This window comes from Chionomys nivalis, chromosome 2, assembly GCF_950005125.1.
Source record: "Chionomys nivalis chromosome 2, mChiNiv1.1, whole genome shotgun sequence".
NCBI classification, from domain to species: Eukaryota; Metazoa; Chordata; class Mammalia; order Rodentia; family Cricetidae; genus Chionomys; species Chionomys nivalis.
Genome location: NC_080087.1, coordinates 76,804,949 through 76,832,887, shown reverse-complemented (window position 1 = coordinate 76,832,887; position 27,939 = coordinate 76,804,949). Strand labels below are relative to the sequence as shown.

Genomic DNA, 27,939 nt, shown 5'->3' with positions numbered 1-27,939 from the left:
TACTAAAGGAGTTTATCAGCTATAGGAGTTCTTTGCTGGAGTTTTTGGGGTCGCTTATGTACACTGTCATATCATCTGCAAATAATGAAAATTTAACTTCTTCCTTTCTAATTCGAATCCCCTTTATCCCCTTATGTTGTCTTATTGCTATTGCTAGAACTTCAAGCACTATATTGCAGAGGTATGGAGAGAGTGGACAGCCTTGTCGTGTTCCTGATTTTAGTGGGATGGCTTTGAGTTTCTCTCCATTTAATTTGATGTTAGCTGTCGGCTTCCTATAAATAGCTTTTATTATAGTTAGGTACGACCCTTGTATCCCTAATCTCCTTAAGACCTTTATCATAAAGAGATGTTGAATTTTGTCAAATGCTCTTTCAGCATCTAATGAAATGATCATACGTTTTTTTTTTCTTTCAGTTTATTTATAGGATGGATTATATTGATAGATTTGCGTATGTTGAACCAGCCCTGCATCCCTGGGATGAAGCCTACTTGATCATAATGGATAATTTTTCTAATGTGTTCTTGGATTTGGTTTACCAGTATTTTATTGAGGATTTTTGCATCGATGTTCATGAGTGAGATTGACCTGTAGTTCTCTTTCTTGGTTGGGTCTTTGTGTGGTTTTGGTATCAGAGTAACTGCAGCTTCATAAAAGGAATTTGGCAATGACATCTCTGTTTCTATATTGTGAAATACATTAAGGAGTATAGGTATTAAGTCTTCTTGGAAGTTCTGGTAGAATTCTGTATTGAAGCCGTCTGGACCTGGGCTTTTTTGGTAGGGAGGTTTTTTTTTTTTTTTTTCCTCTTTTATTTTTTTTATTAATTAATTAATTTAATTATTAAAGATTTCTGCCTCTTCCCCGCCACCACCTCCCATTCCCTCCCCCTCCCCCAATCAAGTCTTTCTTCCTCCTCAGCCCAAAGAGCAAGCAGGTTTCTCTGCCCTGTGGGAGGTCCAAGGACCACCCACCTCCATCCAGGTCTATTAAGGTGAGCATCCAAACTACCTGGGCTCCCACAAAGCCATTACATGCAATAGGATCAAGAACCCATTGCCATCGTTCTTCAGTTCTCAGTAGTCCTCATTGTCCATTATGTTCAGCGAGACCGGTTTTGTCCCATGTTTTTTCAGTCCCCGGCCAGCTGGCCTTGGTGAGTTCCCAATAGATCATCCCCATTGCCTCAGTGTGTGGGTGCACCCCTCGCCGTCCTGAGTTCCTTGCTCGTGCTCACTCTCCTTCTGCTCCTCCTTTGGATCGTGAGACTTCAGTCCAGTGCTCCAATGTTGGTCTCTGTCTCTGTCTTCTTTCATCGCCTGATGAAGGTTAATATTCAGGGGGATGCTTATATGTTTTTCTTTGGGTTCACCTTCTTATTTAGCTTCTCTAGAGTCACGAATTATAGTCTCAATGTCCTTTATTTATGGCTAGAAACCAAATATGAGTGAGTACATCCCATGTTCCTCTTTTTGGGTCTGGCTTACCTCACTCAGGATAGTGTTTTCAATTTCCGTCCATTTGTATGCAAAATTCAAGAAGTCATTGTTTTTTACTGCTGAGTAGTACTCTAATATGTATATATTCCATACTTTCTTCATCCATTCTTCCATTGAAGGACATCTAGGTTGTTTCCAGGTTCTGGCAATTACAAACAATGCTGCTATGAACATAGTTGAGCATATACTTTTGTTGTATGTTTGGGCATCTCTTGGGTATATTCCCAATAGTGGTATTGCTGGGTCAAGAGGTAGGTTGAACCCGACTTTCCTGAGAAACCGCCACACTGCTTTCCAAAGTGGTTGCACAAGTTTGCATTCCCACCAGCAATGGATGAGAGTGCCCCTTTCTCCACAACCTCTCCAGCAGAGGCTATCATTGGTGTTTTTGATTTTAGCCATTCTGACCGGTGTAAGATGGTATCTTAATGTTGTCTTGATTTGCATTTCCCTGATTGCTAAGGAAGTTGAGCATGATCTTAAGTGACTTTTGGCCATTTGAACTTCTTCTGTTGAAAAGTCTCTGTTCAGCTCAGTGCCCCATTTTATAATTGGATTGATTAACCTTTTACGGTCTAATTTCTTGAGTTCTTTGTATATTTTGGATATCAGACCTTTGTCAGTTGCGGGGTTGGTGAAGATCTTCTCCCAGTCAGTGGGTTGCCTTTCTGTCTTAGTGACAGTGTCCTTTGCTTTACAGAAGCTTCTCAGTCTCAGGAGGTCCCATTTATTCAATGATGTCCTTAGTGTTTGTGCTGCTGGGGTTATACGTAGGAAGTGTTCTCCTGGGTAGGGAGGTTTTTTATAACAACTTCCAATTCTTCGCAACTAAGAGTTCTGTTTAGATTGTTTACCTGGTTCTGGTTTTACTCTATTTCAGTTTTCAAGTCTTGAACTGTTTTCATTATCTGTTTGATTGTTTTTCCTTGGTTTCCTAGCATATCATACACAGATTTACTTAATTCTTCAAACTTTTTGTTATTCTTCTCATCCATTTCTTTAAGGGAGTTTTTCACCTCCTGTTTAAGGGCCTCTATCACTTTCATGAAGTCAATTTTTTTCTATTTCTTCTTGAATAAGGTATTCATGTCCTCCTGTTGTAAGGTCGCTGGGTTCTGGTGGTTTCATGTTGTTTTTCAGATTGTTGGCGCCTGCCCATCTCTTCCTCAGAATGCTCCCCTATGGATCTTCTTTTCCAGGATCAGGTCTCCTTGCCCACTGATGTACCTTCTGGTGCTGAGATCAGGTCTCCTTGCTGTCCAGGTAGCTCAGTGATAAGTCTCCTGGCACCGAGATCAGATCTCCTTGCTGGTCAGGTAGCTTGTAAACAAAGGGCCTACCTTGCTTGCTGCAGGCAGGCTATTGAGACAAAGGAACTAACGCCTGCCCGGTTTCCCCAATATCTCAGTCCCAGCGCCCAAACAGGCTGAGCTGGGTGATGTTATGTGCCCAAAGAGGGGAGGGAGGCAGAAGGGGGCATTTCTGGATGCAAGCTGGTTGGGATAGGAAGAGAGAGAGACAGTATCCGGGGAGTATAGTCCCTCCAGGAACCAGGAAGTATAGGGGGATGAGGAACGTCTGTGTTCCGTGTCCCGGGCTGCTCCCACGGGTCAGAAACTCAGACCTGATGTTTTAATGCACATTTATCAGAACTTCCAAGAAGAGCTGATACCTATACTCCTTAATGTGTTTCACATAATAGAATCAGAAGAGTCATTGCCAAACTCTTTTTACGAAGCTACAGTCATCCTGATTCCAAAACCACACAAAGACCCAACCGAGAAAGATAATTACAGACCAATCTCACTCATGAACATCAATGCAAAAATTCTCAATAAAATTCTGGCAAACAGAATCCAAGAACACTTTTTAAAATATTATCCATTACAATCAAGTAGGCTTCATCCCTGAGATGCAGGGCTGGTTCAACATAAAAAAAAATCTATCAATGTAATCCATCATATAAATAAACTGACAGAAAAAAACCAAATGATCATTTCATGAGATGCTGAAAAAGCACTTGACAAAATTCAACAACCCTTTATGATAAAGGTTTTGGAGAGGTTAGGGATACAAGGGTCATACCTAAATATAATAAAAGCAATATAGAGCAAATCAACAGCTAACATCAAATTAAATGGAGAGAAACTCAAAGCCGTTCCACTAAAATCAGGAAGAAGACAAGGCTGTCCACTCTCACCATATCTCTTCAATGGAGTTTTTAAAGTTCTAGCAATAGCAATAAGACAACATAAGGAGATCAAGGGGATTCAAATCGGAAAAGAAAATGTTAAATTTTGGTTATTTGAAGATGATATGATAGTGTACATTAATGATCCCCAAACCTCTACCAAAGAACTCCTATAGCTGATAAATAAATTCAGTGAAGTGGCAGGTTACAAGATCAACTCAAAAAAATCAGTAGCCCTTCTATATACATAGGATAGTCCTGCAGATAGGCTTGAACAAGATTGTTTACTTAGCTTCTCTGAAAAGCACCCACAAACAGTCCTCAGTACTTTTGTACTCAGAAATATCAAACATGAGACAAGGAAAATGCCTGTCATTCGGCTAAATGAGCAGGCCTAATCATAAAAAGGGCCAGTCTTCCCAGATGTTTGATGGTGACTGAGAAATGGCACAGGACCCCCAAAGACAATCAAGTTTCAGTTTGATCTAATAAAGGGAAGAATAAAAGGTAGAGTTGATTTTATAACAAAACAGTTGTTTCAGCCTATAATGTTCTTCTTAACACTAGTAAGGAACATAAAGAGATAATTCCTGAAGTGCAGGTTGCTATTTTCTTTCTTCCTTCCTTTGTTCCTTATTTATTTATTTCCTTATGTATGGTTATGTTATCGCATATATATCTGTAATGATGCCAACAGAATCCAGAAGGTGCCATTGGATCCCCTGGAAGAGGAATTATGGATTGCTTAAGAGCTGCTATGGGTGTCTTGGATACAAACTTCAGCCTTTTAAAAGAGTAAGCATTGACATTAAGCACTGAACCATCTCTCCAGCACTCCCTGGTTGATGTTTACAAAGGCAAATATTTCTGTTAGAAGGTAGAGGTATGTCTGGCAGAACTAGGTTAGGGATTTTTACTTTAACATTTTCCATATGAGACCAGTGTTACTCATAGCCAAGATCTAAAGCCTAATCCTGAAAGGAGGACTTCACTAAGGAATACAACTATGTTAAAGTTGTTTGAAATACTGACTTTCTGTGCAGAAAGAGCCCTGTGTTAGATCCAGGATTCATTAGAATGCAGGAATCAAAGCCTTGTCCTTTGCCTTTCTGGAGTAGTGACAACAGCATTCCAGAAAGCACATGATTTCCTGTCCAGCAGCTGGCTTGCAGAGTCCTAAAATTTTGCACAAATTTTCCCAAGTAATTTAGTTCTACAGTCAAATCTAACTGTCAATCTGTTTTCACTTCCTGGAACAGATACCGCCCCTCAAATTGCTAATGACTAAGATTAAAATCTCTGAAAAATAGCTCACCTTCCTTCAGACACACTTGAGAAGACCTCCAGAGTGAAGATACTGTATACATGTTGTACACAGAAAGCTACTCCGTAACCCATGGCCTGTGTTAGGTATATGAACACACTGGGGTTTCAGTGTCTCATTTTCCCAATGACAGCACACATTGTGAATAGATGTCACCATGCAAATAAAGCTGATTATGAACACAGTCATGACAGTGAGACAGGACAGCTGTCCAGATAAGCATCATCTGTTACTACTTCCTGCAGGAGAGAATATGCTCGACTAAATCCCTGTGGACATGCACTCATCAGGGGAACCTATGTCCTCTGTTCCTCCCATTGGAGACCCTGGCTGTCCCGTGAAACCTCGTAAGCCCATCAAAATCATTGGCTAATGGCTTGGCACCAGTGTACTTGAGTGCACTGTAACTTTAGTGTCTATGTTGTGACTCAAAATGAAATGCCAAGTTGACTATTGGGTACCCAGGCATTGTGTGAAATCCCTTGGAGTTGGAGTTAGGTGAGGTTGTGATTCCTCTTCACATAGACCCTGGGAACTGAACTCAGATTGTCTGAAAAACAAACAAGTGCTACACTGGGTCATCTCACAAACCACCTTTCTCGTTCTTTTCCTTGTTCCCTTCATGGATCTAATCAACTCCTGAATTCACCTTCTAAATGCCTGTATGCCTTCCAGTCCACTGCAACTGGGGCTTTGAGAAGACACAATGCACTGCTGTTTTGATATGTTCCAGTACCAAGAAAAAGGTAAGACATCTGTTGATAAGTGAGTAAATGATTATACAAGGACACTGACTTTAAAGATATGTCATGTTGGTAGATAACAAAAGAGGTTAGTACCACAGCTTGACTTTTAGTTTTACATTTATTGGTGCATTCCATGTATGTGCATGAGAAAGAGAATATGTGTATGTTTACTTATGTATACATCAGGGTATGGGTAATAAAATGCTACTGCACATGTAAGTAGAATAAAGTACATGATGCAATTGGTTCTCCCCTTCCACCATGCTGAATCTTGAAATTTAACTCAGCTCATCATCCCTGGAAGCAAGTGCCTTAACCCACTGAAACATTTTGTTGACTCAGCCTCCTCTAATTTTCATTTACATGGAAACCCTGTCATAATTGGGAACATCAATCTTCAGAAAATAATTGACAGTGATGATAAACTTTGACTACAAAACAATCTGGTTCACACTTCCCTTAATGCTTCCAGTTCACTAAGGCCTTCCTCATACTAAACATTGGTTCCTCTCTGTCCTCTCCCTTTAGGCTGGAAGAACAAGTCCTAGTCTAATGTCAAGCTCCTATTTTAGAAGACTTCCACCATACTCTGAGTTCCCATCCACTGTTAAGGCATGATCTCCACAATTTTGTGTTAGGATGTGAATCCAATGCTTTAATCATACCACATCTCCTGCAGCTCACTCTAGGACACAGTGTAGGAGCTGTCTGTGCTGTGACTCCTATACTCTCAGTTTACAATAACTGATTTTTCCATGTTCCTTGTCTCTTTCTCTTGAAGTAAACACATGGTAAGAAATTTCCCTCTGCCCCTATAAAGTTAGAGATCACACCTTTCCTATAGGCTGCAGATTGGGAGAAGGCTGCTCAATGATCTTGCCCAAACTGGAGAGTGCTCTCAGAAAAGGCTCCGTAGACAACCTCCGTGATCACTCTATGGGAGCTATTTCTTGTCTCACACTCTAACTAGCTCTCTCTTATTTTCATTCCTTTTTAAATCTTTTACAATACATAGGGTTTTTCATTCCTCAGTCTCACTCTCTACCTCTTCAAATTCTTCTGCTTTCTCTCTAATTCAGGCCTCATCCATAATTATTATTATAATTATATATATGTAGATAAAATTTATGAATATATATATAACCTTCTGGGCCCATTTAATATTGCTCATGTGCATATGTTTATGGTTTGTAGTTGGAGGCCACTTGTTTGTTCCCAGCTGCTCATCCCCAAAATAACCACAAAGAAACTGTATTAATTAAATCACTGCTTGGCCTAAGTTCTTATTGGCTAGCTCTTACAACTTAATTTAACCCATTTCTATTAATCTGTGTATCATCATGTGGCTGTGGCTTACAAGCAAGGTTCTGCCTGGCATCTGTCTCTGGTGGAGGTACTGACTTCTCTTGACTTTGCCTTCTTCCTCCCAGCATTCAGTTTAGTTTTTCTCACCTAGCTCTATTCTGCCCTATCACCAGCCAAGGCAGATTCTTTATTCATTAACCAATAAAAGCAACACATATACAGAAAGACTTCCCATAAAAAAATGGTTGACCATTTGGATTAGGTACTCTATCATGGGCTCATCAATGGAGAATACTGATTCTCCCTCTCTTAGAATTCATTAATTACTTTATGTCTCTAGTTATGGGTGGATCCCTGGGATATTTTCTCATCCATGCTAACATTCAAGATGGTCTTGCCATTGTTTTAGGTCTTCTTTAAGCAGGTATGTAATTGGGAATTCTTGGGTATAGCTTTCTTGTCATATATAAAAGAATTCTTATTCTTTCTTGTCATATATAAAATATTCTCACAGAATCTCATCCTTGTCCTCTACTTTTACATTCTTTCCTCTTCAACTTTTGAAATGATTCCTGATTCTAAACAAGGGGATTGTGATACAGATAAATCATTAGGGCTGGACACCCTGTGAAGTCTGTTGTTCTACAACATATTTTAACAAATTTTGAAATTTTTTCCAAGTCTCCATCAGTACAAACAGAGGCTTCATTGATGACTAAGTGTGCTTCACTTAGCTGTGAATAGAAGGTTGTATGCTTATTTTACCTAGAAATTATACTACTTTAGGAAATGAACCATAGAAAAAAAGGCTGAATTAAGTCATCCCATCTATCATAAATGTTTTATTTTTATTTATTTTATTTTTTTTTATTTTTGAGACAGGGTTTCTCCATAGCTTTTTGGTTCCTGTCCTGGAACTAGCTCTTGTAGACCAGGCTGGTCTCGAACTCACAGAGATCCGCCTGCCTCTGCCTCCCGAGTGCTGGGATTACAGGCGTGCGTCACCACCGCCTGGCTATCATAAATGTTTTAACATCAAAATAGTCAAGGGAAAGCATTAAGGTAGAGCTGAGGTTATGCTTATATTTCCACAAAGGATAAAAGATTGTGGATCCCATCAAAATTGATAAAAATCCTACATGAGCAGGAGGAATCTCCCAGATGCTGCAGCTGTTGAGATGCCTCTGGGAAACAACTGTGGAGCACACAGCGAATTCTCCCTCCAGGGAACAGTTTAAGAATTTATGACAGGCTGCAATCTCAGTGGAACTCTAAAACACAGCTTGCTCCAATACGGGGGGGGGACTTAAGAGGCGAGTGAACAGCCATGCATTGGGACCCCACACTTGCTAGGACCTCCACAGTGGGACAACCCCAGGTCCCTCCGCCAACTCCCTCAGCTTTTCTAGACAGACAGCAGGGTGTTTCTGTGAATAGGCTCTCCTAAACCCAAACCCATCCAGCAGCCCCTCCAAAGTACTAGACCCAATCCAGCCAAACATGCCTATCCTTCTGCAACCTCGGTGGAACTCTGAAACACAGCTTGCGTCAATACAAAGGGGACTTAAGAGGTGAGTGAACAGACATGGGGCGGGACACCCCACTCCCTAGGACCTCCACAGTGGGACAAAACCACGGGCTCCTCCCCTAACTCTCTCAAATTTTCAAGATAGCCAACAGAGTTTCCTGCAGGTAGGCTCCCCCAAAACCTAACCCCAGCCACTAGACCCACCAAGCTACTAGCAACACCCCACTTAAGAGCTGAGAGCATGCTACAATACTAAGGGGACCAAGAGCTTGACACAACACTGAGGGGGACCAAAAGAGAGCACAAAGAGAGTAAATCAACAGAACAGAAACAAACAAACAAAAAAAAACAGGTAAAGAGAGACCTCAAAGGCTTTCTGAGACAGACATTGACAGTACAAAACAGACAAAGAAAAACTTGCAAACACTCAGAGAACCACTGCAAGGATTGAGCCAAGATGAAAAGCCATTGCCAGCCTCATTTGAGGGAAAAGATGGGTAGACACTAATGCAAAAAGTCCTCTAACGATCTAAAAAGCAACATGGTAATACCAGAGCCCACAGTCACACAACAGAAAGACTTGATCATTCTAACCTAGAAGAAGCAGAAGAAAATGACTTTAAACATAACTTTATGAAAATAATTGAGAAGTTTAAAGAGGAAATTTAAAACTCCCTTAAAGAAATATAGGAAAAGACAAACAAAAAATTGGAAGAAATTAATAAATCCCTTAAAGAAACCCAAGAAAAAAATAATCAAACAGGTGAAGCAAACAGTTCAAGACTTGAAGACTGAAATAGAGGTAACAAAGAAAACACAAACCTGGGAAATTTGGATATGGAAAGTCTGGGTAAATGGTATGAAAGTAGTGCTAAGAGGAGAACTCATAGCACTAAGTGCCCACATAAAGAAAATGGAGAAAGCTCACATCAGTGATTTAACAGGACACCCGAAAGCTCCAGAACAAAAAGAAGCATATGCAACCAGGAGGAGTAGAAGACCGGAAATAATCAAATTGAGGGTGGACATCAACAAAAAATAAACAAAAAAAATGATCCAAAAATCAATGAAACAAAGAGCTGGTTCTTTGTGAAAATTAACAAGATAAACAAACCCTTATTCAAACATATCAAAAGCAGAAAGAGAATATACAAATTAGAATTCACTTTCAGTAATGAAAAGGGTGGCATAACAACAGACACTGAACAAATTCAGAGAATCATTAGGTCATGCTACAAAAACCTGTACTCCACAAAATTGGATCTTACTACAAAAGCCTGTATGCCACAAAACTGGAAAATGCCAAACTCATTTTTGCGGGGCTACAGTTAGCCTAATACCAAAGCAACATAAAGACTCAACCAAAAAAGAGAATTACAGATCAACCTCATGCATGAACATGGATACAAAAATATTCAATAAAATACTGACAAACCGAATCCAAGAACACCATCAAAAAAATCATCCACAGCCTGGTGGTGGTGGCACACGCTTTTAATCCCAGCACTCCAGAGGCAGAGGCAGAAGGATCTCTGTGAGTTCGAAGCCAGCCTGGTCTACAAGAGCTAGTTCTAGGAACAAAAAGCTACGGAGAAACCCTGTCTCAAAAAATCAAAAAAAAAAATCATCCACCATGATCAAGTTAGCTTCATAACAAAGATACAGGGGTGGTTCCACATATGAAAATCTATCAGCGTAATCCATCGTATAAATAAATTGAAAGAACAAAGCCATATGATTATTTCATTAGCTGCTGAAAAAGCATTTGACAAAATCCAACACCCTGTCATAATAAAGATCCTGGAGAGATCAGGGATACAATGAACATATGTAAATATAATAAAAGCAATATGCAGCAAGCCAACAGCCAACATCAAATCAAATGGAGAGAAACTCAAAGCAATTCCACTGAAATCAGAAATAAGACAAGCCTGTGCACTCTCTCCATATCTCTTCAATATAGTTCTTGAAGTCTTGACAATAGCGATAAGACAACCAAAGGAGATCAAGGGGATTCAAATTGAAAATGAAGAAGTCAAACTTTCATTATTTGCAGATGATAGCATACTATATTTAAGTGACACGAACAACTCTACTAGAGAACTCCTACAGCTGATATATACCTTCAGTGATGTAGCAGGATAAAAGATCAACTCAAGGAAAATCAGTAACCCTCCTATACACAAAAAATAAAGAAGCTGAGAGGGAAATCACAGAAACACCACTTTTCACAATAGCAACAAAAGACAGAAAATATCTTGGTGTAACACTAAGCAAAGAAGTGAAAGACCTATTTGACAAGAACTTTAAACCTTTGAAGAAAGAAATTGAAGAAGATACCATTTTATAATGGAAAGATCTCCCATGCTCTTGAATAGGTAGGATCAACATAGTAAAAATGGCAATCCTACCAAAAGCCATCTATAGATTGCATGCAATTCCCATCAAAATCCCAACAAAATTCTTCACAGACCTGGAAAGAATAGTCAACTTCTTTTGGAAAAACAAAAACCCAGAATAGGCTGGGGGGCGAATCCTCAGGGCAAGCAGGCGGGCAGGAGTTCTTTGTTTCACTGTCCTGCCTGCACCAAGCAAGGTAGGTGCTTTGTTTACGAACTACCCAACCAGCACAGAGATCTGATCTCCGCACCAGGAGAACCATCATTGGGGTTAGTTTGTGACCCGCGGCAGCAGCCCCGGACAAGGAACTCAGAAGTTCCTCATCCTCCCCCTATACTTCCTGGGCTCCCTGAAGGGACTCTACTCCCTGCATACTGCCTCTCTCTTCCTATCCCACCCAGCTTGCATCCAGAACCCTCCTCCCTTCTGCCCCTTCCCTCTATGGGCACATAAAACCACCCTGCTCAGCCTGTCTGGGCGCTGGGGGCGAATCCTCAGGGCAAGCAGGCAGGCTGGAGTTCCTTTGTTTCACTGGCCTGCCTGCACCAAGCAAGGTAGGCGCTTTGTTTACGAACTACACAACCTGCACGGAGATCTGATCTCGGCACCAGGAGAGCCATCAGTGGGGTGAGTTTGTGACCCGCAGCAGCAGCCCGGGACAGGGAACTCTGAAGTTCCTCATCACCCCACCCCCTATACTTCCTGGGCTCCCTGCAGGGACTCTACTCCCTGCAGACTGCCTCTCTCTTCCTATCCCACCCAGCTTGCATCCAGAACGCTCCTCCCTTCTGCTCCCTTCCCTCTTTGGGCACATAACACCACGCTGCTCAGCCTGTCTGGGCACTGGGGGCGAATCCTCAGGGCAAGCAGGCGGACAAGAGTCCCTTTGTTACTCTGGCCTGCCTGCACCAAGCAAGGTAGGCGCTTTGTTTATGAACTAGCCAACCAACATGGAGAGCTAATCTTGGCACCAGGAGAGCCATCATTGGGCACGGAGATCTGATATTGGCACCAGGAGAGACATCACTAGAGCACCAGGAGAGCCATCACTGGGGAGTGCCATCACTGGGAAGGTACATCAGTAGGCAAGGAGACCTGATCCTGTAAAAGAAGATCCATAGGAGAGCATTTGGAGGTAGAGATGGGCAGGCGCCAATGCAAGGATTCACCCAACAATCTGAAAAACAATATAAAACCACCAGAACCCAGCGACCTCACAACAGGAGGACATGAACACCTTAATCATGAAGAAGTAGAAAAAATTGACTTTATGAAAGTGATTGATGCCCTTAAATAGCATATAAAAAATGCCCTTATAGAAATGGATGAGAAGTATAACAGAAAGTTTGAAGAATTGAGTAAATCAGTGAATGATACCCTAGGAAACCAAGGAAAAACAATCAAACAGATAATGGAAACAGTTCAAGACTTGAAAACTGAAATGGAGGCAAAGAAGAAAACACAAACAGAAGGCCGGCTGGACATGGAAAAATCTAGGTAAACGAATAGAGACTACAGAAACAAGCATAACCAACAGAATACAAGAGATAGAAGAAAGAATCTCAGATTCTGAAGATACCATAGAGAAAATAAACACGCTGATCAAAGAAAACTGCAAGGCCAACAAACTCTCATCACAAAACATTCAGGATATATGGGACACAATAAAAAGACCAAACCTAAGAATAATAGGAGTAGATGGAGAAGGAGCGCAGCTCAGCGGTCCAGAAAATATATTTAATAAAATTATAGAAGAAAACTTTCCCAACCTAAAGAAAGATATACCTATGAAGGTTCAAGAAGCATACATAATACCGAATAGGCTGGATCAAAAAAAAAAAAAATCCCCTCGCCATATAATAATCAAAACACAAAACATACAGAATAAGGAAAGAATATTAAGAGCAGCAAAGGAAAAAGGCCAAGTTACTTATAAAGGTAAACCTATCAGACTTACACTTGACTTCTCTATGGAAACCATGAAAGCCAGAAGATCCTGGATAGACGTACTGCAGAAACTAAAAGACCGTGGATGCAAGCCCAGACTACTATACCCAGTCAAGCTTTTGTTCACTATAAATGGAGAAAACAAAATTTTCCAGGATGAAAGCAAATTTAAACAATAAGTAGCCACAAATCCAGCCTTACAGAAAGTAATAGAAGGATAATCACTAACCAAGGAGTTCAACAATGACCACAATAACTCAGACATCTAGAGACCTTTCACCAGCGCAACTCAAAGAAGGGAAACACACAAAATCTACTACTAAAAAAGTGACCGGAGTTAACAACCACTGGTCATTAATATCACTTAATGACAATGGACTTAACTCATCTATTAAAAGGCAAAGACTAAGAGATTGGATACAAAAACAGGATCCAACATTCTGCTGTTTACAAGAAACACACCTCAACCATAAAACAGGCACCTACTCAGAGTAAAGGGTTAGGATAAGGCTTATCAAGTAAATGAACCTAAGAAACAAGCAGGTGTGGCCATACTAATTTCTAACAAAGTTAAATTCAAACTTAAATCAATCAGAAGAGATGGAGAGGGACATTTTCTACTAATAACAGGAACAATTCATCAGGATGAAGTCTCAATCCTGAATATCTATGCCCCTAATATAAAAGCACCCACGTACGTAAAAGAAACATTGCTAAAATTCAAGGCAGCCATCAAACTGCACACATTAATAGTAGGAGACTTTAATACTCCTCTCTCACCAATGGACAGGTCAATTAGACAGAAACCTAACAGAGAAATAAGAGAATTAATGGAAGTAATGAATCAAATGGACTTAACAGACATCTATAGAATATTCCACCCAAATAGGAAAGAATATACCTTCTTCTCTGCAGCTCATGAAACCTTCTCGAAAATTGATCACATACTCGGTAACAAAGCAAACATCCACAGTTACAAAAAAATATTAGTAACCACCTGTATCTTATCAGATCACCATGGATTAAAGCTAGAATTCAGCAACAATGCTACCCCCAGAAATCCTACAAACTCATATAAAGTGAACAGTCAACTACTGAACCATACCTGGATTAAGGAAGAAATAAAGAAAGAAATTAAAGTCTTCCTTGAATTCAGTGAAAATAAAGAAACAACATACTCAAACCTATGGGGCACTATGAAAGCAGTCCTGAGAGGAAAGTTCATAGCACTAAGTGCCCACTTAAAGAAAACAGAGAAAGCACACATTGGAGACTTAACAGACCACCTGAAAGCTCTAGAAAAAAAAAGAAGCAGAGTCACCTAGGAGGAGTAGAAGAATGGAAATAATCAAACTGAGGACTGAAATCAACAAAATAGAAACACAGAAAACAATCGAAAGAATCAATGAAACAAAAAGCTGGTTCCTGGAGAAAATCAACAAGATTGATAAACCCCTATCCAAACTAATCAAACGGCAGAGAGAGAATTTGCAAATTAATAAGATCAGCAATGAAAAGGAGGACATAACCACAGAACAGAGGAAATTCAGAGAATCATTAGATCTTACTACAAAAGCCTGTATGCCACAAAACTGGAAAATGTAAAAGAAATGGACACTTTTTTAGATAAATACCATATACTAAAGTTAAACCAGGACCAGGTGAACAACCTAAATAGACCTGTGAGTCGAGAAGAATTAGAAGCTGTTATCAAAAACCGCCCTTCCAAAAAAAGTCCAGTTTCTTTCTTCAATGCCTTAAAGTTCTTGTCAAATAGATCTTTCACTTCCTTGGTTAGAGTTACCCCAAGATATTTTATGCTGTTTGTGGCTATCGTGAAAGGTGATGATTCTCTTATTTCCCTCTCTGCTTCCATATCCTTTGTGTATAAGAGGGCGACTGATTTTTTGGAGTTGATCTTGTATCCTGCCACATTACTAAAGCTGTTTATCAGCTGTAGGAGTTCTTTGGTGGAGTTTTTGGGTTTGCTTATGTACACTATCATATCATCTGCAAATAATGCTAGTTTAACTTCTTTTCCAATTTGAGTCCCCTTTATCCCCTTATGTTGTCTTATTGCTATTGCTAAAACTTCAAAATCTATATTGAAGAGGTATGGAGAGAGTGGACAGCCTTGGCATTTTCCTGATTTTAGTGGGATGGCTTTAAGTTTCTCTCCGTTTAATTTGATATTAGCTGTCGACTTGCTGTAAATAGCTTTAATTATATTGAAGTATGACCCTTGTATCTCTAATCTCTATAAAACTTTTATCATAAAGGAATGTTGAATTTTGTCCAATGCTTTTTCAGCATCTAATGAAACGATCATATGGTTTTTTCTTTCAGTTTATTTATATGATGGATTACATTGATAGATTTGCGTATGTTAAACCAGCCCTACATCCCTGGGATGAAGCCTACTTGATCATAATGGATAATTTTTCTAATGTGTTCTTGGATTCGGTTTGCCAGTATTTTGTTGCTGATTTTTGCGTCCATGTTCCTGAGTGAGATTGGCCTGTAATTCTGTTATACTTCTCATCCATTTCTATAAGGGCATTTTTTTACATGCTGTTTAAGGGCATCAATTACTTTCATAAAGTCAATTTTTTCTACTTCTTCATGATTAAGGTGTTCATGTCCTCCTGTTGTGAGGTCGCTGGGTTCTGGTGGTTTTATATTGTTTTTCAGATTGTTGGGTGAATTCTTCCATTGGCGTCTGCCCATCTCTTCCTCCGAATGCTCTCCTATGGATCTTCTTTTACAGGATCAGGTCTCCTTGCCTACTGACGTACCTTCCCAGTGATGGCACTCCCCAGTGATGGTTCTCCTGGTGCTCCAGTGATGTCTCTCCTGGTGCCAATATCAGATCTCCGTGCACAATGATGGCTCTCCTGGTGCCAAGATTAGCTCTCCATGTTGGTTGGGTAGTTCATAAACAAAGCACCTACCTTGCTTGGTGCAGGCAGGCCAGTGAAACAAAGGAACTTCCGTCTTGCCCTGAGGATTCACCCCCAGTGCCCAGACAGGCTGAGCTGGATGGTGTTATGTGCCCAAAGAGGTAAGGGGGCAGAAGGAAGAAGGGTTCTGGATGCAAGCTGGGCGGGATAGGAAGAGAGAGGCAGTATGCGGGGAGTAGAGTCCCTGCAGGGAGCCCAGGAAGTATGGGGGAATGAGGAACTACAGAGTTCCCTGTCCCGGGCTGCTGCCGCGGGTCACAAACTCACCCCACTGATGGCTCTCCTGGTGCCAAGATCATATCTCCGTGCAGGTTGTGTAGTTCGTAAACAAAGCGCCTACCTTGCTTGGTGCAGACAGGCCAGTGAAACAAAGGAACTCCCACCTGCCTGCTTGCCCTGAGGATTCGCCCCCAGCGCCCAGACAGGCTGATGTGGATGGTGTTATGTGTCCAAAGAAGGAAGGGGCCTTTGCTATTATTTTTAAATCTTTAAAAGTACATCTTTTAGAATGTTCTACAGCATTTACATTATATTCTTTCTCCCTGCCTTTCCCACTCTACGTCCTCTCAAGATTGCTATACCTTCTCAGCATTATGGCTTTTTCTTAATTATTATTATTATTACATCTATTTTCATGTATAAATCAATAAATATATAAATACAATATGATGGGTTAATGTTATGTTGCCCATGTATTTATGGCTGACCATATGGGATTAGACTACATATTGGGTGCTCATACCTGAAGAATACTGACTCTCATTCTCTCATAACTCATTAATTACCTGGAGGTCTTTATATAGAAGTGCAGTCTCTTCGAATTACTCCCATATACCCTGCCATGTCAACTGGTGTCATCACATTTCATATCTATTTATACAACCATACTGTTGAAATTTCTTGGGTGAAGCTCCCTATAATATACAGAAGACAGAATTTTGCTGTAGACATCTGGTTTTCTGCCTCTTACAGTATTTTCAACCCTCTTCTGAGATGTGCCCTGACCCTCAAACAAGATGGTTGTATTATAGATAGATCAGGTAGGGCTGGACACTCCCTGGTGTGTCTCTTAGTTAGGGTTTTATTACTATGAAAGGACACTGTGAGCATATCAACTCTTTCAAGGAAAGAATTTAATTGGGAGCAGCTCACAGTTTAGCAGGTTTAGGCCATTACTACCATGGCAAAAAGCATGGTGACAAGCAGGCAGTGTTGGTGCTAGAGAAGGAGCTGAGAGCTCCACTTCTTGATCTTCAGGCAGCAGAAAGAGACTGTGAGCCACATTGGGAGTATCTTGACCACAGGAGACATCAAATCCTATCTCCACAGTGACAGACTTCCTTCAACAAGGTCACATTTACCTAAACAAGGCCACACCTCCCAGTTGTGCAATTCACTATGTATTAAGGACTGGAGAGGGAGGGGGAAACGAGTGGGGGAAGGGTGAGAGGAGTGGGAGGAGGGGGAGGGAAATGGGAGACTGGGAGGAGACGCAAATTTTTTTTTCAATAAAAAATAAAAAATAAAAAAAAAAAGAATTCAAACAAGTGAGTCTATGGGGACATTCCTACACATACACCACAGCATTCATTGTTCGCTTTCTGCATTTGGATTAGTTTTGTATTTCTTTGGTAGCCTCTGTCTGTGCAAAAAAAAAAAGTATCTTTAATGTGGGCCTAAAGCTACACTTGCCTGTTGGAATAAGGATATGTATTTAAATGAACCTAGAAATTCAACTGGTTTAAGAAAGCGGCTATCATGGTTTGTCATCTAGGATGCGTAAAATCACTATTCATCTACAGTTGAATACATTCCAGTACCAGGCCATGATTTCCCTCTGTTAGAACAGCCTTAATCTAATTAGACAGTTTCTTGGCTCCCTTCAAGGTTCCGTTCTTGAACAATTAGAGTTATCTTGTCATGATAGTCAATGCTGTGGATTGTAGGAAACAACTGTGTTGGATAATTGACTGTTTTCCTCTGTTGCCAAGTTGCATAGAATCTTCAAGTACTATCATTTATAATCCTCAGAGAAGAGGCACAAAAGTTAGATCTAGCAATATTCTCTTTTCCTTATATATCATCTCCTTATCCAGTCATCATCAGAGAGGCTTCCTCTGGCAGCAGATGGGAAGAGAACATGTGGAGACATCCACAACAGATATCATTTGTGTAGGGTTAAAGGACCAATTCAAAGAAACATACCCTAGCCCTGAAACAAGAGTCTAAGAAACATACTCTACCCCTGATCAACTCAAAATGAAAACCAAATAATTCTTGAGCAGGAAAACCAACCAGTCCCGGAGTACAAAAATTAAGCATCTCTGGGCAAAAATTCCAGCCAATTTCTGAGCTTGTCCAAGCTCAGAAGTGGAAATCCAATCAACTCCCACGCCGAGAATCTTCACCCTGGCAAACCTCTGCTCCTAGGAAACCTTATAAGACCTGTGCTTGTTCAATTTGAAGCTGCCTTTTACCACCCTTTCAGGGCAACCACTCTTCTGGTTCTCTCCTTACCAATAAATTTCTTGAATGAGGTTTGGGTGATGACTTTTCATCAAAGTAGTGAGGGATAGAGAAGTAAAAACTTTTGGTAGTGAGAAACAGATCTGCTACATCTCTGTGGGAAAACTCCCTTAGCAGAGCAGAGTGGGGTTGCAAAGGCTCTTCCAGAGAGATTCAGAGAAACTACATTCCTGCATGGAAACCATGCCCCACTGGAACAGACGTTTAGTAATCACCTGGATCCCTACCAGGATACCTTTTCCTTCTGAGCTCTATGCATTACTTCGATTCTGATGACCAAGATACCTTCCCCTTCGGGGTTGTAGGTATCATCTGGCTTCCATAGGCCAGGACACCTTCCCATTCAGAGCTAGAACACTTATGATATGGACAACCTAAATGGGATGTCTCCATCAAATCTATCCCCTCAAAGCTCCAGATACCCCTCAAAGAGGAAGCAGAAAGAGTATAAGAGGCAGAGGGAATGGAGGAAACCAAGAGTACAAGGATTCAACTAAGCAAGGCACATTTGAACTCACAGAGACGGCATCAGCATGCAGAGGGCTTACATGTGTTTGCACCAGGTCCTCTGCATGTATATTGTAAGTATTACCTATATTGGTATTTTTATGAGACTCCTGACTCTGAGAACAAGTGGGTGTCTGACTCTTGTGACTGCTCTTAGGACTCTTTTGCTCCTGTGTGGTTGTAATGTACAAAACCAAGATATTAGTTTTGCTTCATCTTATTATATTTTATTTTATCATGTTTTGTTGTTATTTCTTTCAGGATTATTCTTCTCTAATGGGAGAATGAAAGGGACTAGATCTTCATGGTAAGGGATGTGAGAAGCAAGTGGGAAGAGTTGAGAGAGGGCAAACTGTAAACAGTATATATTGTATGAAAAAGAATCTATTTTCAATAAAAGGAAAAAAGTTTATTCTTCAAAGTGATTACTGGCATTGACAACATTTAGTTAGATTGACTTGGTTTTGAAAGAGCAACATTATTAACATTAGAAGTGAAATTTGGGACCTTGCTGTCCATTTTTCAGATTACTAAAGTTTCCATGACAACTCAATAGTGATAGGGAATGGTACAATGACTTGCATGAAACTGACAAATTCCTAGAGAAACAGAACCTACAGCATTGGGAGCATGAAAAAAGACAAAAGTGATTTCACTTATAACTCATAGGAGTGAATCAATGAAGAAGACTGACAAAAGCTAACAATTTTTAATGATGAAAACAGACTAACTAGTATAAGAGAGGCCATTGCTGTAGGGGCACTTGTGAAAAACCACTGCCATCACAGTATTCAGTGCAGACCCTGACAGCTTTCCCTGTAAGGCCAGGACTGACACAAGGACGCTGCAGTGACAACTTTTCTTCAGTATTCTCTTAGATGTCCTAGACAGGGCGATTAGGCCACACAGATAAATAAAATGTAGCCAGTTAATTGGTTGTAAAATAAATCTGTAGATGACATAAACTTTTTTTTGGAAAATCCTAAAGATTCTACAGAAGTTTCTGGAACCTGTAACAAGCACACCCATCTGAGCTCTACTTCTATAAACTAATATTGTGCACAATTACATGCAGTTTTGTCACATGCATAGAGAAGATAGCTAACAAGGAAGACTCCACTGGGACCCATGTAGCTCTCTGGAAAGAAGAAACAGAATATATTTTGTGGATGGAAGAGGAGCCTTCAGGGATGGAAACAGGAGGAAACAGGTAGGAGGAGGTGGAATGGAATGAGAGAATACTTGGAAAAGTGACAGGAATGGTGGGGGAAATATAAGAACAATGTGGTGTTTTCACTGATGTAGTGAAACCTGGAATGTACAAGAGTGATCCTACTAGAGACTCCTAGTAGTGAGGAATCGTCTGAACCAGTCATCTTCTGTAACCACAACAGATTGGTGTAACTGGGACACCAATCAAACCACAAAACCTTTGAACTACAATCTCTCCTTCCTGTAAGATGTACTAGGGTAATGGTGGAACAGAACTAGTGAGAGTGACCAACCAATGGCTGGTCCAAGTAACCAACCATACAATAAGAGGGACCCCAAACCCGACACTTCCTAGATAGCCAGGAACCAGAGGATGGATAGCCCAGAAATTCAAAATAGAACCACACACGAATGAAAAAACATTTCAATGAAATTATTACTAATGATATTCTGATATCTTGTAAATAAGTGTCTAACTTAATCAGAGAGGCATCATCTCACAATTATGAAAACAGGTGAAAACACACACAGCTAAATATTTGGCAGCAGCAGAAGTATCCCACAGAATAGGGGGAGGATGGATGATAGGAACCAGAGGGGCCAAGGACACCATAAAAACATAGAACACAGAATCAATAAAGCAGCGCTTACAGAGGACCAAAGACAGTGAAGTGATAATCATGGATCCCATAAGAGTTTGAGCTAGAGCCACTGCATACAAGTTATGGAGGTGTGGGTAGGTATTGTTGTAGAACTCCTAGCAGTGGAAGCGGGGCATAGTTCTGATTGTTTTACCTGCATTTTGAATGCTTTTCTTCCTACTGGGCTGCCTCTCCCAGCTCTGAAATGAGGGATTGTGGCAAGTCTAATAGAACTTGACATGCCATGTTCTGTAGATATCCCTGGGAGAACTGTTCATTTTTTAAAGGAAACAGAAGAGTGTGTCTGATATACAGGGGAAGTGGGGGTTTAGGAAGGACTGGAGGGAGAAGAAACTCTAGTCAGGATGTAATATATGATAGGAAAATTTTTTTAAAAAGAAAGAAATACATATTAATAGAAAAAACATTAATAAGAAATGTCCACTGTGAATTACACTCTCAGGGTGAAAACAGCATGATCGGCCCTTATGTGAAAGATGTTACATCTGTGTATGAAATAAACTGTAGATCGAATCTATTTAGAAACTAGTTATGTCCACAGTGAAAATGGGCAGACCTTTCTCCTGTCACTCTTCCTCACTTCACATGGATGACTGATATGCAGGCAGTATTGGGCATAGGTGAATTAGTTGAACAGGGAATGTATTTGAGCTTATGAGAGGATGGTTTTTCTCTATACAAACAAGACACAATTTTCACAGCAGACTCGCAGCATCCAAAAATTTGAGGATTCCTGTAACTAGTTTCCAAGAATTCTAAGGTATTGCTATATATTTGAACCACAACCTATGCTCTTAATGTCTTTGAAATTTTGTTTACTGTATTGATATCTTTATTTTTGTTTTAAGAAAACGTCACTTCAAATTTTGGCTCCCCCTTGTACACACATGTATCCCAGCATTATAGGTGTGAGTCACCATGCTGGCAGTACCTGAGTAATAACTAATGATTTTCACCACATAACTTTTCACCATTTTATACCCTACTAATAAAGAAATGCCAGCATTCTACTATTCGATGAGAGGAAAGGTCGCTAACTCACCTTAGCCTAACTGGGGGACTGGTCATCAAACTGAAGAAATTGGAGACCTCACACTGGTATAGTCCAAAATCCTCTCTCCCTACAGGATCTATTCTGAGTGCACACTTTGTTGGGGACAGAGTCATCTTCTCTGTGAGTTGCAGATTCTCATTATTGAAGATCCAACGGATAGAGACATCAGTATCAGGTGAAACGCAGGTCAAGATCACAGATGTACCTCCTGTGACAGTGGTGTCAGTGATTTGCACAATGGGCAGTGACACAGACTCTGTGAAGAAACAAAGAATACCAAATGTCAGTAGTCCACAGAATAACCCAGGCACTCTTAAGTTTATACTTTATAAACTTTAATGTGGGGAGAATTTGGATCTGTGACTATAGACATAGATTGAGCTTTGGATCTGCCACCCAGAGACTGGGTTACTCTGATTTAGACACTGTTTCCTGTCTCAGTTTCTACACAATAGGACACACAGTGAATGATCATCACCATGTCTCGAGTTAAGCTTAGTCATGAACTACGGTCTGAGTTTGGGACCAGGGAGCTGCTCAGACAGCAGCATCTGTTACTATTTAGTGCAGAAGAGAATTTCCTGGACTGGAATCCTGTGGTGATGGAGGGATCTGGAGTAGCTGCCTCCTCTGTTTCTTCCTTTGGAGCTTTGACCTCCCTGTGAAGTCTCATAAGCCCATCAGAGCAATAGGCTAATGGCCTGGACACCTGTCCACTGAGGCTCAGGAGAAGGAGATGCACAGGTGACCTACCTAACTGCAGCTGCCATGGCTGCACACAGCTGATTCTATACTCTAGGAGACAGTCAGTCCCATGACTTGGACAGTCAATCAATAAAGCTTTGTTCCTGTCAGCTCTGATGGGAAATCTAAACAAACAGTTACAAAAAGCTCCCCAATGTCATCTTGAGATCAGACAGGCAAATTCTGGAGTTAGGACTTCCTCACAGGCTCTGTGAAGACCCCATGCCTTTATCAACCAGGGACTGCCTGATTCCCACAGAGTCTTTCAGGGCAGAGCTCCAAGTGTCTGCAAAGACACTGCCATCCTGGACTTGAGTTTACCCAGCACAGGTCCTCCTCTCTGCAAGTGAATCCAGGTTAGGAGTTCTGATCTATTACAGTTTGTTTACCCAGTGAGTGCACTGCAGTGATGGCCTAAACCCTGGAGGGGGTAAACAATGCAAAGGGGGATAGAGCAGGCACAGTCCAATCCTGACACGTTAGTGTATGAAATAGGATGAGCCACACCCAGCAGTCGGAGGCCATAGAGAGTCGCTTACTCTTTACATAAAACTGCACATTTGCTCTTTCAATTTTGGAATCTTTGTTTAAAACTTCCAATGTGTACATCCCTGCATCACTCTCAATGACATCCAGAAGCTGAAGGGATCCAGTTTTGTACACCCTCCCTTTTATTCTCTGTGCAGGCTCCCAGGAGATAGAAGACTTGACTCTGTTGTATTCTACAAGTTTACGAGCTGGGCTCCCATTGTTTGATTTGTGCCAGGAAAACACTCGCGCTTCTGCTGGAAGATTATGAACTTGGAGAACTACGTCTTCACCTTCAGCAATATAGCCAAGCAGCGGTTTGATCATGAGTCGGGAAGAAGTGAGAGCATTACAGAACACAGAAAGGGAACCTGGGAGGGAAGAGAGAAAAAGACATCACATGGGAATCACTGTTTTTGGTAAAAAGATGGTGACCTCCAGACTGAGGAGATGGAGTCATCACTCATCCTAGAGTTGCTTGTGTGTGAGTGTGTGCGTGTGTGTGCCACATAGTGAAGAGCAGAAACATTATCTTTCTTGACCTTTCAAAACTCCTCTTTACTAACAATGCCCCTGAAAGTGTCCTTTCTTCTGTATGGCTGCTTCCTCACTACACTCAGGCAAACAACACACACTCATGTACACTGAGGTTTGAGGTGATGCCTCCCCTGCACTCAACAGGTCTGGAAGTAATGATCATTTTCTGGTTTTTTTCTTCAGTTTCCTTTGAGGCAATACTCATCATTTGACTTCACCTAATAGATGCACTTGTAGTATTGTCAAGTGCCCCTTAGCTCTGGGGTTGTGTGGGGGTTGGGAGTAGTCTGGTCTTCAAGGCAGACTCAGCTCTTTAAAATATATGGGTACTAAGCTGCATGGTTTTGTGTCAATTTGACACAGTTACAGTCATTTTGCAAGAAACGGCCTCAGTTGAAGATGCAACCACCAGATGTGCCTGTGGGCAAAACTGTATTACATTTTTTTAAATTGGGGATTGATGCAAAATTATTCAGACCATTGTGGACAGTTCAAGCCCTGGGCTAGGAGTCTTGGGTGATATAAGAGAGCTGGTTGAGCAAGCATGAAGAGCAAGCCAATAGGAAACACCCATCTGTGATCTCTGCAACAACTCCTGGATTTTGTTAATGACACTCTCAATTTGAAGATAATACTCCAGTTTGACACTTATGTTCTAAAACCATTGTTTCTTATGATCTTTGAGAGGATATAAGTGCATTACAATAGCCTGGGTCACTTTAGTCCAGTCATGGAAAGATAACAGGATTCAGTTCTCGCAGGTCTAGAACCCCAATAGAATGGGTTGACTCTGACATGTTAGCTGAGTTACTTTCCATCAAGGTCTTTCTTGATGCACATGGAGACAAAAGATGGAAGCTGATCTATGGCCATTTGTCTCTATGAGTGAGTCCTACACTAAGTGTTCAAATCTCCACCTGGGGACACTGTGTAAGAGGAAAGGGAAGCTAGGCCAGCCATGGCAGCCCTGTGTGTCTAAGCCCCACCCAGCACTGAACAATGACAGAGAATCACTTACTGTCCACCTGGAGTTGCACTTGTACATCTTCACTTGTACCATATGATTTCAGAATTCGCAGTACGTACAATCCACGGTCTTTCTTACTGACACTGTGAAGCATCAGGGACCCATCACTGTTTAATGTCTCCCTGCCACTGTATGCAGGTCCAAACAGCATTGGTTTCCTGGATGATAGATGTCGGATACCCAAAAGGTTCTTGAAGGCAGCCATTCCTTTGAACCAGGCAAAGCCTACAGAATTCCCTGGAAGACTGTGAACAAGTAGAAGAACACTTCCCCCTTCAGCAACGCTGGGTGGCACGAATTCAATGGTGGGCTTGGAAGAGGTGTCAAGGAGCCCACACTTCCAAAGGTCAGCTAGAAGGGAAGACAAAGATGCATCTAAGTTGGATCTTTTATATTTGGCTAAGATGAGGCTCTGTGTCCTGAGAAGCTGTGTCCATAGTTCAGCCTAGATTTGTGGGTGAGTGTCTCCCTGTCCTACTTGGTGGTGCTCTGCACATGACCTTCATACTCTCATTATCCCCACACTTGTCATTTCCACTATATGGATCTTGCTCTTCATTTGTCAGTTTGTCTGGGATGTTGCTGGAGCAGATCCCTGCTCACATTTACAGTGGATGATGGTGGGGTGATGCCTGCCCACACTCTGCCCCTACCAACACTGTTTTCACTCTCGAAATTTGTTGTTGTTCTATTCCTGTTGGGATGGCAGTTAACACCTGAATTCTCCTAGCTTTTTTTACTTCAAGTTCACTCGAACTGGGACATTGTAAGAACCATAAGTTGTCCTGTATTTTTTTTTTAATTTTTCAGGACAGGGTTTCTCTGTGTTACAGCCCTAGATGTCCTGGAACTAGCTCTTGTAGACCAGACTGGCCTCAAACTCACAGAGATCTACCTGCCTCTGTGTCCCAAGTGCTGGGATTAACTGCGTGTGCCACCAACACCTGGTAGTCTTGTATTATTTTAAAAATGAAGCCATGAGTGAACTTGAAGTATTCAGGAGTGAATTCAAATTCTGAGCCTCTTTCCCACTCTGTATTCTTCTTCCCTACAAACACTGAGACTCCTCTCATGACACCAGACAGTATGTCAGTCCTCTCCTCTCACACACTGTCACTCCTGGTCTCCTCACTTATGAGCAGAAGACCCAGAGATGTGGTGCACCCTTTACAGAGGAGCACAGAGGGGAACTGCATTGTCTGAGTAAGCTGATCTGTCATGCCCTGAGGTGTCTGCTCCAGCACAGCTCACAAACTCTGCTGTCCTTCTCATCTGAGCTGAGCCTCCTCCCAGGAAGGGGCACCTCCCATAGTACAATTGGCTGATGGTGGGTCTGTGTTCAAACCACTTCTCTGCCCCTCCAATATCAGTGTTGCCCCATGTTCTTTTCTGATTCTCTCCTTGTGTTTCTCTCCTCTAGAACACAGAGCAAGAGTCAAGGGTGACGACCATCCCTGTGACATGAGATAATAGCATCTCAGACTGGAACTGCACTCTGCTGTGTGCTGGTTTAGGTTTCTCAGCACAAAAAAGGGGAAATCTGCACAACTGTGCAACAAAGAACCCCAGCTGGGCTCTCAGTCTGCCCTGTTTTCAATTCTCTCAAAATATGGAATTTGCTCCCAGCAAGAATGTGACAAAACCGACTTTGAGACTCCAGTGGGCCCAGGTGGGTTATGTGTGTGGAAAAGAACAAAACTGTTCTCCTGGAGTCACCATCAGACTGGGTTCTGGGCCCAGGATGTGTCAGGAGTCTCAGATCTTAGGTGTGAGGGAAGGAGGTGATCTGATTCCTGGAGAACGGCTGTGAGACTCTTCATTCTGCAAAGTTTTCAAGACCGTGCTCCCAAGTCCTCTGCTTCCCTGTGCTCCGTGGCCTTTCTGAGAGGCCTTGCATCTCTATTTAATTGATTCACCATGGATAACATGCATTTACCAAAGAAAACACATGAAGTGGGAGAGAGAACATGGTCTCCTGACAGTGTTACAGACACCTTAAGCAGTCAGTAGTTCTGAGAACCCTGTGACCATGATTTCCACATCTGTAAAAACACAGTTGGAACCAGGTCCTAGGTAAGTTCCTAGTTCAGGCAAAATGTTTTTCTGCCAGTTCATTATGTATCCAGATGACATCCCTGGAGATCATTTGGGGAACTACAGCGCCTATCTGGAAAGGCTTAATCTCTCCTGTAACCATTTGCCTACAGGAGAGAATTCCAGGAGCTGCACCCAACCAACAAGCACTTGTCAAAAAACCTGTTTCCTTAGTCCCTCTCCTTGGGGACCACAACCTTCATGTGAAATCTCATATGCCCAACAGGACAGTTAATGGCCTGGACACCTGCCGACCTATGCTTCCCTGCTGCCTTTCTGAAGAAGATGGCCAAGGGATGTAGCACAACCAAGGTTCTCATCTGATTCCACACATCACATGACTTTGACTACCAGGGAGCACTCTTCCTTGCCATCAAGACATCCAAATCCAACACTTAGAAAATGCTTCTCATGGACACCTGGAGTTGAGTCTGGGAAAGAAGTCTTGAGGCAGGGTGTCCCAGTGCTCATATCTCTGGGGATATCATGTTTTCCTCAACCAGGCTCAATGTTGATTCCCTCGGAGTCTTTCTCAAGGAAACATTCATGATAAGAACCTTTAGAGTCTAGACAGGAGCTGATATCCTTGGATGAACTACCCATCACACATCTACCTGTGTGCAAGGTGAAGTCAGACGAAGGATTCTGATCTATTGCCTTTATTCTACACCTTGTGAGTCCCAAACTAAATGCTCAAACCCCAACATGGGAACACAATGCATAGGGAAGGTAAGCACAGACCCCTCTCCTGTATGTGTTCAGTGGAATGAACCTCACCCAGCACACAGAGTTCACAGCGAATAACTTACCATACACGTTGAGGTATGTGTATGTGGTTGATATGGCATTTCCATGTATATTATAGGTTCGTACGGTATAGAAGCCTGTGTCCTTCAGGTTGACCTTTGTAAGGAGCATGGATCCATTGTGAAATATTGTCTCTCTGCCGCTGTGTGCAGGACCTGGCCTATTTAAATTGTCAGGCAGTTCATTTTTTGCAATTGTATTTGAGGACCCTCTGAACCAGGCAATGGTTTTAAATTTCTCTGGCAGATTGTGTACAAGGAATAGGACATCATCTCCTTCGGTCACTTGGGGTGGCACTGATACAGTGGTCACAAAGGCAGTGGTGGACAGGTGCCAGAAG

At 41.6% G+C, this 27,939-nt stretch overlaps 1 protein-coding gene across 1 annotated transcript in view; it reads right to left on the bottom strand.

The window, feature by feature from the left end:
- Nucleotides 1-27,710, bottom strand: part of LOC130868779 (pregnancy-specific glycoprotein 22-like) — a 52,558-nt gene extending 24,848 nt beyond the window's left edge. Inside the window, exons 1-4 of the mRNA XM_057760826.1 lie at nucleotides 27,602-27,710; nucleotides 24,690-25,049; nucleotides 23,146-23,505; nucleotides 22,068-22,118 (exon numbers count right to left, since the gene is read on the bottom strand). Of these exons, the coding sequence (XP_057616809.1) occupies nucleotides 22,068-22,118; nucleotides 23,146-23,505; nucleotides 24,690-25,049; nucleotides 27,602-27,710 (880 nt within the window). The remainder of the gene's footprint in view (nucleotides 1-22,067; nucleotides 22,119-23,145; nucleotides 23,506-24,689; nucleotides 25,050-27,601) is intronic.
- Between the last annotated feature and the right edge of the window lie 229 nt (nucleotides 27,711-27,939).